Here is a 12,561-nt window from a genome sequence, read left to right as displayed (position 1 = left end):
GCACACGGAAATGGTGTTTATCTTCCCGCCGGAGCGGTACCTATTTATCTACTTGCACTTTGACATGCTTTCGAACTGCTAGGTTGGCAGGAGCAGGGACCGAACAATGGGAGCTCACCCCGTTGCGGGGATTCGAACCGCCGACCTTCTGATTGGCAAGTCCTAGGCTCTGTGGTTTAACCCACAGCGCCACCCGTGTCCCAATCAGTAATAGTGAGCATTAATTTATTGTTTTAGGTGGACAGCCCAGCCAAGGCAGCACCAGAAATTGTCCACCTTCGTGCTGCTTCAGATGTTGAACTTCTGAAAAATGGCAACTTTGGTATTTACATTACTTCCCGGGCCCTGAAGGCATCAGATTGTGATGGAGATGATGAACAAATAATTTTCAAGATTTTGCGAGGACCTCGGTACGGCTACTTGCAAAATGTAACAACAGGTATAGTGTCACTTCCCCTTCCCGTGTAGTTCACAAGATACATTGTGTTGGGTAGTACTGCAATTGATCCTTCTAAGTAGACTTGTTACAGAAGAATTTTCCTGGAAACTTTGTTTCAGGAGAAAGTGTCAGAAAAGCAGACTGAAATAGACCGCTGCAGAAAAGTATGTAAGACCCAAGTTTGTGGGAGTCATTGATTCTTTTCATAACCTAGTTATTTCATTTTGCTGTATAACCCAGTTGCATTCTATGAACTCAGAGCGGGACTCAGAAATTCATACGATTCCTTCCTAAAAGCAGAAACCACACTTGCAGTGTATGTTGGCTTTTTAATCAAAGTAGTGTGGAACTTTAAAAAAACCCAAAATACCTCTTTAGATGTTACAAAAAAGTTACTACATGACGAAAAGGCAGCCGTGGCAAGTGTGTTAGCTTCACACACAGCCTCTCGCCATTTTTGTTGCCTTTCGCAAGTTGTAGTGCAACTACCAGCAGCAAGGAGCCTCTTGTATTTGTGGAGGCTCCCTGCATGTTGTGGGACCCTGTAAAAATCAGGGCTCTCAATTGCCCATGGAGCCCTGACGCTTTCTGTGGCAAGACGGTTGTCTTCCAACTCATGGAAGGCGACAAAAACAGGAGCAGAGCTAGCACATTCACACACACACACACACATACATCATGTGGTAACTCACCAATTTTCATAACACCTGAAGAGCACTGGCTTGCCATGCAACATGGTGCCGTGTTGCTTGCAAGCCACATGGCTTGCACGTGTGATGTGAGCATGCCATGCAGCATGCACAAGTGACGTCAGCACATCACACAGCATGCATGCCCAGTGTGTGCACATCACCGCAGAATATTGAAGGGCCTAAACCCCTTCTTGAAAATTTTGAGGGGCCCTCGCCCCTCCCCCAATGACCATAAGGTACAAGTGTTAGGGGGAAAATGCTGTGAAGGCTTATGGAATTGTATGTGTTAGATGCATCTGAAGACTTTAGGTGCTGTGACAGGGCCAGCCCTACCATTAGACAGAGTGAGGTGTTTGCCCAAGACTGGGATATAATGAAGGAGCAGGAAATGGTCAATTATTAAATTTATTGTTGTTGTAGCGGGGTTGTTGCCAGGGAGCAGATGGCGTGGTTCTGCCTCAGGTGCCAAAGTTGGAAACCGGCCCCCTCGGGAAAGGCAGACTCCTCTTCCCAGGCACTGGGGCCTGTTGCCGGTGATCTGCCCCTGGCTGGTCTTCGGTCAGACCAGGGAGATCTGAGTTAAGCGACAAGCGACACCTCACTCTTGAGAGATGCACACTCCCTTTCCCCTTGCATGTCAGCAGAAGAAAGTAAAACAGTCTGAAAGTAGTCTAAATCATTCTACTTTTATTCCTGGACTGTACACTGTGCACAAGCTTGCACAAAGCATGTCTGCTCTCTCAGAAACCTCTGAGCATCTCACTGACTCCCCCTTTGCAACAACAACAGGAAGGTCTCAAGTTACACTGAGAACACAACCTTGAGAAGAACGAAGAACATCCTGTCTCATGCTCAGTCACATCACAAGAATCACATGATGTAAACAATGAGCTGCTAGTTCGCAGCTGCTGAGCACTCATATTACAACAGCCAAAATAATTTGAACGTCTTTAAGTACCATGCCCCTTGACTTGGGAGTGGCAGGAGCACTGTTTGCTCAGGGTATCTCAGGCACCAAGATGGCTGGGGCCATCCTTGGGCAAAGGGAATAATAGTAAAGCACCCAGACCCAGCTCAACTGAAGGTTACCTGAAGATATGCCTCAGTGCTTGATACAGTGAGAGTCACCTCCAGTTCCTCAGGGCCCCTTAATATGGCAAGTTGGGTTAAGTACAGTGGTACCTCGCAAGACGAATGCCTCGCAAGACAAAAAACTCGCTAGACGAAAGGTTTTTCCGTTTTCGATTTGCCTCGCAAGACGAATTTCCCTATGGGCTTGCTTCGCAAGACGAAAACTTTTCGCGACTTTGTTTCCTATGGGAAACCGTGCATCGCAAGACGAAAAATTCGCTAGACGACAAAACTTGCGGAACGAATTAATTTCGTCTTGCGAGGCACCACTGTACTTAATTCATTCCAGAGGTCCATTCTTAACCTGAAACTGTTCTTAACCTGAAGCACCACTTTAGCTAATGGGGCCTCCTGCTGCCGCCGTGCTGCCGGAGCACAATTTCTGTTCTCATCCTGAAGCAAAGTTCTTAACCCAAGGTAATATTTCTGGGTTAGCGGAGTCTGTAACCTGAAGCGTATGTAACCTGAAGCGTACGTAACCCGAGGTACCACTGTATTGGAGCGGGCCAAGGAAACTTACAAGAGGCAGGCAGACAAGCACCGCCGGGAAGGGAGACCATACAGGTGGGGAACCGGGTGTGGTTGTCCACCCAAGGGCTACCTTTCAAAGGGGGGTGCAAGAAGTTGCAACCCAGATGGCTGGGACCTTTTGAAGTAACACAGCAAGTCAATCCCGTGGCATTTAAGCTCAGGTTGCCTGATAGCATGAAAATACACCCGGTTTTCCACAGGTCCCTGCTCTCACCGCATAGGGAGGGGCGGGGATTCCAGGGGCAAGAGGGAGAAGTCACCACACACCCGCAGGTAGAAGAAACACCATCACAGGGCCACGGAAATACTGGACTCAAGGTGGTGAGGGTGCCAGGTGGAGTATTTGGTAGCTTGGGAGGGAGAACCCGGGTCTGAAAACACGTGGGTTCCCATGGAAGCCTTCAATGACAGCTATCTGGTAGAGGTATTCCACCACCGGTTTCCGGACAAACCCAAACCCCTAGAGAGGTTCTGGGAGGAGCAATTTGGACCCACAGACGATGAAGAGGGGTTTGAGGGATTTTCTGACTCTGATGAGGAGGGAGGAGAGGTTTTTTTCCGAGGAAGAAGAATCAGACGGGGAGGACTACCCAGTTGGCAGGTATAAGAGCGGGTGGGAAGCGGGTTTCAAATCCACAGAAGATGGGGACAGTTCCTTCCGGGGGTTCCCCGCCTCGTCGGCCAACGAAGAAGACGGAGTTGATTCCACAGGTCGGTCCAGGGGTGGAAGGGGTCCTGGGGGGGCGGTAGGTGTCAGGGAACTGACATCGGAGCGAGAGGCAAAGGGGAGGCTCCCAGATGATGCTGGCGAAGGACCCAGCAGCAGGGGGAGAAACAGCTCAGTAGAGGGGGAAGCCAGTCAGTGCAACACCAGGGATAAAGGGGGGCAGACGGGGGAATTGGAGAGAGGGCTCCAGGACTGTTCACTGGACATCAGTGAGGAGAGCCCAGGTCCTCCGCTACCCACGCCTTCGCTGCGCAGAAGACTTCCGCGCAGTGAGAGGAGGAGGAGACTGGGTGTCAAACAACTTCTACGTTGGAAGAGGTTCAAGAAACGCCTACTGACGGATTCTGCCAGTGACTGAGGCAGCCACAATGAGAAGGGGCTGTGCAGTCAGAAAGGTTTAACAAGGCAAATTAACCGAGAAAGGCACCAGTTTACGCACGAGTAACTCATACCTATTACAGGTTTGTTGGGTATAGTGGATTGACGTCACATTTCTTCATTCATTTTCTCAGGTGGATTTATTCAGCATGAATTCAGTCAGAAGGATTTAAAGAGCAAAACCATACTTTATGTCATTGACCGTTACTGGGAGGGGAATTCAGAAGACCTGGAGATTCAAGTTACCGATCCTGAAGGAAACTCTGCAATGCCTCAGATGTAAGTTAGAGCTTTCATTCTCCGAACACTTGCATTGCTCATAGCATTTGTTGTTTGTTTCCTCCCTTAGGTCAGGTCACTTGCTGAAGGTTTTGAAGCAGAAACCTTTTACTGGGTCACAGGTTTGAGCAGCAGGATTATTTACAGGAGCTAGAAGGAAGGAGTTAGAAAAAATAATTGTAGGCCTTTAAAAAAATTGAGAAAGAGAATTGTCTGTGGAGTTGGTGCTATGTTGGCTCTTAGTGATTATGTACATTATACTTAGGACTTTTACGACATTCAAAGTATTCCACATACATTAACCTGTTATCCTTACAAACAACTCTGTGAGGATGCCAGGCTAGGAGTAGTTGGCGTGTTGCGGTAAAAGTTGTCAGAGAAAACATTTATGCGACTATAAATGGCAGAAAATAGGTAAATGTGACATTTTACTGTTGAAGTAGGATGAAGACTTTTGAAATACACAGAACTCTTGTTATCAGAGTTTACATACTTGTTCAAGAAAATCTGTCAGCTTTATGTATTTAGTTTTTCTCAAAATTAGAAAAGTATTTGGCATTATCTAACATGGCCTTACACCTTCAATCTTGGAATCTGTTTTCATTACTGGAGTTTGATCCTGAAACTTTGAAGGGATGATGAGAAGAATATCATTGGCCAGTCGCAAACCATCTTTCCTGAATCATCCAAACTTCTGAGATTAAAGAGAATGATTTCAGAATCAGACAATTTCACTTCTGGAAAGCAGTCTTTAGCCTTAACATTTCACATTTGTGAAAAGAACCTGTACTTAAGTATACAGTGATATTTTCAGTTTGCACAAATATGCAATGGATTGTGGCATAACACCAATCCATCATGTTTTCTTTCTTTTTTTCTCATTTTCACAGTGTATATGCAAGCATTCAGATTTAGGAAGGTTTATCCTCTTTTCTTACTATGGCAGTACTTGTTGACAAGACACAGTCCTCACGGTAGCAGAGAAAGGCTGGCAAGCTATTTGCCTGCTGTGAAATATGACAGAAATAATACTAATGATGGCAATTATTAGTTATATATGTGCTTGTAAGATGGGAAGTTTGATTGCAAATTAAGCACATTCCGTTGCTAAGTTGTACATGCGAAAATTGCATCTAGATGCAACATTCTGCAGCTAGAGGTCACTCTAGATCTGGGTTGGTAACATGTCCCAAATATATGGAATAATTTTCAGTGAGTTTTTTAAAAACTTCACATAACAAAAGGGTAGAAATATCCCTCCAAATTCTTTCTTCCCTTTAATAATGTTTAACTAACAGCTGCCTGCAAATGCTCTGTTTATGACAGTGGTGGCAAATATAGAAGGTAGCTGTACAAATCCAATTGCAGCACAAGTAATTTGAGTGGGTGTGTAAGACAGCATGAATCTAAGAAAGAATCCTGCGGGTCCTAGGACATTTTGAGTTGCATTAGCGCCACATCTGGGGGACGCTTGCTTGTTTAAATGTCCCCAATTTTCATTCTTCCAAGAAGATCAATGCAACATCCATACTGGCTCAGAGTTAAGCATGCTGCACATCTGTTTGGTCTTGTGCTTTATTTTAAGTAGAGACAACTTTACAACCTCTTGGGCTGCTTGGGTGCATTTCTATAAATACCGTTTACTCTCATTGGTTTACGCTGCACCGATACTATGGTAAGTATTAGACTCAGATGGTGGGGAGCCTCTTTCTTCCTATTTTTAAAATCTGATATACTTCCACTCAAAGCAAACAAAAATTGGACAATCAGTTCTGTTTTGTGTGCACAACTATTTTTCTTTTTTTCCTGTTTTTTTTTTCCTTTTTTCTTTTTCTTTTACTTGGAAGGGTTTTAAATCAGATCAGATCTTTTAGATACTAAATTTAGTGTAACTGAACCAAGCTTTCTGGAGGAGAAACCTTGGTGGATATAACCAGGGCATTTTTCCCAGCCGGAACTCAGTTCCAGCACCTCTCAGGTGGGTACCATTGCCATTTTAAGAAAACAAGGCAGGGCGTGTTCACGGTGAGTTCCAGCAACTTTTTTCCTAGAAAAACAGCACTCAAGCATTTGTTTTGGGGGCACATGGAAATGGTGTTGTGTAAAGAATTCGCTTCCGTTCCATAATTGGCCACTAGATGACTCTGCATTCAGTCTTTAAAAAAGTATTGCTAACCTATAAACAAGGAATAGTGACTTTGCTCCAAACTGTTGAGATCTTACAGGCAGTTCCATATGTGGGGTGCAGGTTATATTTATGCCTCAGGTTTCATGCAACAGAAGTTCCTGCCCAGAAGCGTTTTAATCAATGGGAAGACATAGATTCTGAGCAGCCTACTGGTGCACAGGGAGTAGAAAGATTGGAAATTGGATTCAGACCACTCGTCCGTCAGTATTGTCAGTATTGTCTACACTGGATGGCAGTATCCCTTCAGGATTTCAGATAAAGGTAGCATGTGGCACTCTCATATGAGAGTAGGAAGGCCTTTGAGTCTCACTATGGCACATTGCTGCCTACTTTTACAATGCTGCTCTCTTGCCTGTCTCAGCAGAGTGGAGGTTGTTGTTGTTGTTGTTGTTGTTGTTGTTGTTGTTGTTGTTGTTGTTGTTATACCTCGTCCATCTGGCTGGGTTTCCCAACAGAATATTAAAAGCACAATAGAACACCAAACATTAAAAACTTCCCTAAACAGGGCTGCTTTTAGATGTCTTCTAAAAGTCAGGAGGCACAAAGGCCTCTTTCTCCAGCAATAGGAGGAGAAGCCAGCCATGGAAGCTGTGGCTCCACACTCAGCCTCCTCTGCCCCCTGAACATTGGGGGGAGGGTTTATTCCTCAGCCAAATTATTATCCAGGCAGCCCAAAGAGCTCAGTGAGTTTGTGTGTTTGCCCTAAATGCCTTCTAAAAACATGGGAACCAGCTGTCACTACTCCATGGTGAGGGGAATGCGTGTTCTGTGCATGCTCGGAGGCATTTCTGTTCCCATGAATACACATTGCAATTTGAAGACGGAGCCTTAACATGAAAGCACAACCAAGGTTTAGCTCCGGTAAGCCTTTTATCAAATTAAGTCCTGTTTGCTTCTCTCTTAGGACCAGTTTCCTCCTGAACACAGTGATACATTGGTAGGAAAAGTGTGTTTGCAGAGACAGCAAGAAAGAAATGTCAGCTGTCTTGGATCCTGAACCAGCAGGGACTTCTTTTGGATTTTCTCTGCAAATTCCCCCTCTCCTGCATACAGTGTTTTCTTTTTCTCTCCCTTCCCCCCAATAGACTGGAACTGAAATGGTCAAAAATTGAAATGGAACAGGATGTTTATGAAGTTTGCGAAAATGTGGAGGTGCTGCCTTTGAGGATCACCCGATCAGGGTACATCACAGATTCTGCCTTTGTTGCAGTGAAGGTAACGTCGTCATAAAAGGAACTGAAAATAGAGCATAGTTTAAGGATGTTGAAGGATTTGCAAAGTGCTAGTTTGCAAAGTGCAGTCCTACACAAGTCTTCTCAGAATAAGTCCAACAGACTTGTGTCGAAAGAACTACCCTGCTCAGGCTTTGGGGGTGCAGTTTTATCCACTAAGCCTAATGGTGGGTTGTTTTTTTGGCTGCTACCTACTTTAATGTTGGTCCCTGCCATTAAAGCAAAATGAATTAGTATGCTCCTCTCAAAAGCTTGGTAGCATTTATAAATACACACAAGAAAAATCACCTTTTGTGTAGCATGGGAGAGTTACACCACTGGTTTTAAGGGAATAGTAATGCACGTGCAAACACACACACACACACACACACACACACCTCCATACCCTCCAACATTTCTATGATGAAAATAGGCACGTCCCATTCCATAATGATAATTTTACTATTTAAACCCCACACATTTCATTTGGTTGCTCTAGCCACTCTGGGCAGTTTCCAACATATATAAAAACATAGCAAAATATTAAACATTTTTTAAAAAAACCTTCCCTATACAGGATTGCCTGCAAACACACGAGGGTTGGATAACTCCATCCCCTCCAATGAAAATAGGGACATCCTAAGGAAAAGTGGGATCAAATTAGAAACTGGGATAGCTTTTCTAAATCAGGGACGTCCCTGGAAAATAGGGACACTTGGAGGGTCTGACACATTGGTATCACAGACAAGATACATTGCCCACAACAGACATTGATTGAATACTACTGTATGCAAGAGGATGTCACAACATTTTGGATTGCTTCATCTGGCAGCATATTAAATGTACATACAAACATGCATGAAAAACGAGGGGGGAAATTTCAACTCGTGTTAACTGCTTACCACTTCTAGCCCCTGCCCCATTCTCCATTCCATGTGGCATTTTATGTGTCACTTCTTGCATCTTGATGACTCAATGGAAAAATGCCCACGGTTTTGAAACCTCTTTTAGAATCTCTAAACTCTTCAGGTGCATAGAGGGAGGATTTTTTTGTGGGTTTGAACTGTCCTTTAACTTGCAGTAATGAAACACTGTAGACAAATTGCATTGACTTAAGAATTTGTCTGGAGGCTTTGTTGATAAAGACTTCTCTGCTAGACCATGGCATTAAGCATAATGGCATACTTACCTTCCTAGGAAAAGTGTTTCCCCTTTCTGAGATAAGGTCTGGTCTTAGTTAGAAACTGGACAAATCTTTGGGATATTGCAGCCTCATATACTGTAACGATAGCATGTGTAATGCTAGTCAATGCATGAAGGAATTAATACCATAGATCTGTATTGCTAGACTCAGCTAGGTCACACCCCTCACCTGGAAGGAACTCACTGAGATCGGACATGCCTGAGGTTGCTTGCTACAATCTCCAACCGCATGCTTAGAGCTATTTCATCTTGTAGCCCAAGATTTCTGCCTGTGTTTACTTGCTGCTGCATGAATAAATGCATGAACTTGAATTTTGGAACTGTGTAAGTAAAGCATTTTTAAACTTACTAAGGTGTGTAGTCTGTTCAAGGGTAGAAACAGGGAAGCTCCAGTAGCAAATTAAATGGGACATTAAAAGTGTAAGAGCCTAAATCCCCACACTACACTGCTGCTTGTTTTTGTGACTTTTTTTTAACTCTGCCAGGGGCTCTCTCTGGCCAGAGAGTGCGTTTAGGTGTGTGCTTTGGTTCTAGGGATCCAGCCAAGACTTTGTTTCAGCCACTCATACTGTGCATTTTCTGTCCATTTTCTACCTTAGATCAATGAAGTAACTGCTTTATCAGGAAATGATTTTACTGTGGCTCCTTCTAAACTTATTCAGTTTGATCCAGGTAAGCTCTGCCTCAGAGGGCAGTAACTTGAAAATTAATTTATTTATTAAAAGTGGTGGTGAACAGGTAGTATGATATAAACTGACGTTCAGTGCAGACAAATCAGAGGTACTGTGGTGAGAGGTGGGTTTCACCCTGTCTTAATGAGGATGCAATGCCCCTTAAGAAGTGGGTCCTCAAGCCATTAGAGCCAGTCTCCTGGCTTTTTATTGTGTTTTATGTTGACATTTTTCAATAAAAAATGAACACAGGGGGCGCTGTGGGTTAAACCACAGAGTCTAGGGTGTTCCAATCAGAAGGTTGTCGGTTCGAATCCCCGTGACAGGGTGAGCTCCTGTTGCTTCGTCCCTGCTCCTGCCAGCCTAGCTGTTCAAAAGCACATCAAAGTGCAAGTAGATAAATAGGTACCGCTCCAGCGGGAAGGTAAACGGTGTTTCGGTGCGCTGCTCTGGTTCGCCAGAAGTGGCTTAGTCATGCTGGCCACATGACCCGGAAGCTGTACACTGACTCCCTTGGCCAATAAAGCAAGATGAGCCGCAACCGCAGAGTCATCCACAACTGGACCTAATGGTCAGGGGTCCCTTTACCTTTACCTATGTTGACATTTTTCAATAGAAATTGCTTACAAAAAAAGAAAATGTTTCTTGCCATTGAGTTTCTTAACTTTTCAATATCTTCTCATTTGTCCAGATGTTTAAATCATTATTGATATGTGTCTGTGTGTTCTTTACTGGCTGATTTTATGTGGTTTTAACATGTACCTCTTGTTAAGAGTTCTGCCATTTTAATGTTTTACCGTTGGTAACTGGTTGTTTTAATGGACTGCTTTTAACCACTTGCCACTCTGGGAAGCATTCAGAGTTGGATAGCAGGCAATATAATTAAAATTACAGCTTAGCTTATATATAAAGTGTTCCATCAAAGGCTGTGCACACCCACACATTTAAACTACAGTTCCCAGGATTTTTTGGGGGAAGTAATGTCCTTTTAAATACATGGTGTGGATGCAGCCCTATACACAGGCTGAAATCATTGCATGTACAAATTGTCTTAAGGAGAAAGGATCCCTGTATGTTTCTTTCATTTCTGTGACTGCACACAAAGGTAGCCAACAGTCTTGTGGGAAGATTGCTGTCTGAACGGCTGATGTAACACATATAAGTGATACTCCACACGAACCTGCTCCATGACATAGAACATCTGTGCCAGCTTAGCACCTTTCTGGAGCATGGGCACTGGAATTTGGTCTTTCCCTGTGGTCAGTCCATGCTCTGAGACACTCACAATAAACTATGGCACCTTTGCAGAGCCCAGTCAGGGTTTGATGGTCTAGGAGGGTGGTAAGCATTGTCCTTTGCTTTTAACTTCCAGAGCTGTAGTCTGCCAGCTTCTCCTTCAAGGTTGTGTGAGAAGTTTTGCCGCTCTCGCCAAGGCTCTTCCCCTCCCCCCCCTTTTTTTTTGCTTCCTTTGAAATTCCTCTGATCTTTTGCCCAGACGAGAACCTCAGAATTGGCTTTGCAATTTTGCACAATGCGAAATTCAGTGGCGATCATGGTGCTATACCCTCCGACAGATGTTTGCTTCCATCAAAACTCCTTGGACCTTTTACCTAACAGAAACCTCCAGTTTTGCCTCAGTATTAGTGGCAACTCCGATTCCCATCTCAATCTTCCTCCTGTGTGATTTTCAGATGTGGCTATATGCCACACTAGTTACCATAGTTCATAGACAGTGCGATGCCAACAAATTATGTGGTATTTGCAATGAAGACTCCAGCTTTGCAACAAAGTTCTTGACACTGAAAACAGAACTAGTCATGGATGATTGATAATGACAATATTTCAAAACAATAGTGGATTCTCTGCAATTAAGATTTCAAGATGAGGAGCACTTTTTATTTCTTTTTGAAATTTACATGACGATCCAGCCCTTCCCCCTGAACTGCCTGCTATTATTTCCCACTCTATAGAAAACAGATCTTTGTTACTGTGTGAATGGAATCATCATTGCTCAGGAACAAATTTGGTCTCTAGTTAGTGTTATTTGGAAAAACCACAGGAGTCCAATCAGTGGGCAGGAGCACAATGGTACATACAAGCTAGTCTGTTGTAGCTGTAGACATGTTAATTAATATATTTCTTCGACACCTAGGTTGATTGAAAAAGCAATTAAAGTGTAATTAAAATGTTTACTTCTGGTAGGGATGTCAACCAAGATGTGGAATATAGCAATTACCTATGACGGATTAGAGGAAGACGATGAGGTCTTTGAAGTGGTTCTCATCTCTCCTGTGAATGCTGTTCTTGGCAGTAGGACAAAAGCTGCAGTGAAAATTTTGGACTCAAAAGGAGGTATTCTCTTTTGATCTTCTTAATAAAATCTGGACCAATCTTGGCTGATAAGCGACTTATTTTTCAACACATAAATGTTGTTGCTAACACTTACCTTCAGATCAAAATGCTTCGTGTTTTTATTTAAAAAAGAAAATAGCCTTGACAGTTTCAAACCTTTCCTCCTTTGGCAATGTCTATTCTTCTTCTGCTTAGGAAGCACAGCTTGAAGGAATCAACGAGAGCAAGAGGGGAAAACAGCACTCCCCCTCTCCCCTCAAAAAGTGCTTTTCCTAATGGATGAGTTTGATTTTTGGCTTGCAGCATTGCTTTCATGAGAAGCCCCTCTTGAGGAACTAGTGAAGCTTCCCCTCCAAACACACACACTTTTCTATTAACTATAGAACTTTTCCACTTCTTGGACAGGCAGTGTACTCAGGGGAAGTCCCTAATTACTATCATATCTTTCTAAAAGGCCATATTGTTAATATAAAAAAACACATTTGCTTAATGTACTGGCTGATTTTTAAAAGAAGAATTGCTGGGACTCATCATGGTGTTGTTGTTTTTTAAAAAAGATTCTTAAATATTTGCACTCCAGTTGAGCAAGGGAGATCCAATGTGCAGAAACAAGTGTCTGTAAACAGTTTCTTTTGCGTGGCTGGTAATCGTGATCTCATATTGCATCTAATTGTGCATCTACATCATGTGAAGCATTTGAATGCAAGATGTGCACTGTGGTTCCCATTTGCACTTCAGAGTGGGGACAGGGTTGTGTTG

At 43.5% G+C, this 12,561-nt stretch overlaps 1 protein-coding gene across 2 annotated transcripts in view; it reads left to right on the top strand.

Moving 5' to 3' along the window:
• The window catches only part of FREM1 (FRAS1 related extracellular matrix 1), a 78,472-nt gene that overhangs the window by 52,186 nt on the left and 13,725 nt on the right, over positions 1 to 12,561 (top strand). For both annotated transcript variants that reach the window (XM_082204467.1, XM_082204466.1), the window contains 5 exons: positions 238 to 439; positions 4,033 to 4,177; positions 7,451 to 7,580; positions 9,379 to 9,451; positions 11,653 to 11,802. In XM_082204467.1, coding sequence (XP_082060593.1) covers positions 238 to 439; positions 4,033 to 4,177; positions 7,451 to 7,580; positions 9,379 to 9,451; positions 11,653 to 11,802 — 700 coding nt within the window. The remainder of the gene's footprint in view (positions 1 to 237; positions 440 to 4,032; positions 4,178 to 7,450; positions 7,581 to 9,378; positions 9,452 to 11,652; positions 11,803 to 12,561) is intronic.

The sequence above is a fragment of the Podarcis vaucheri genome (genome assembly GCF_965113315.1).
Source record: "Podarcis vaucheri genome assembly, chromosome: 17".
NCBI classification, from domain to species: Eukaryota; Metazoa; Chordata; class Lepidosauria; order Squamata; family Lacertidae; genus Podarcis; species Podarcis vaucheri.
Note: the sequence above shows the minus strand (reverse complement) of the source record. Positions and strands in the feature narration are given on the sequence as shown.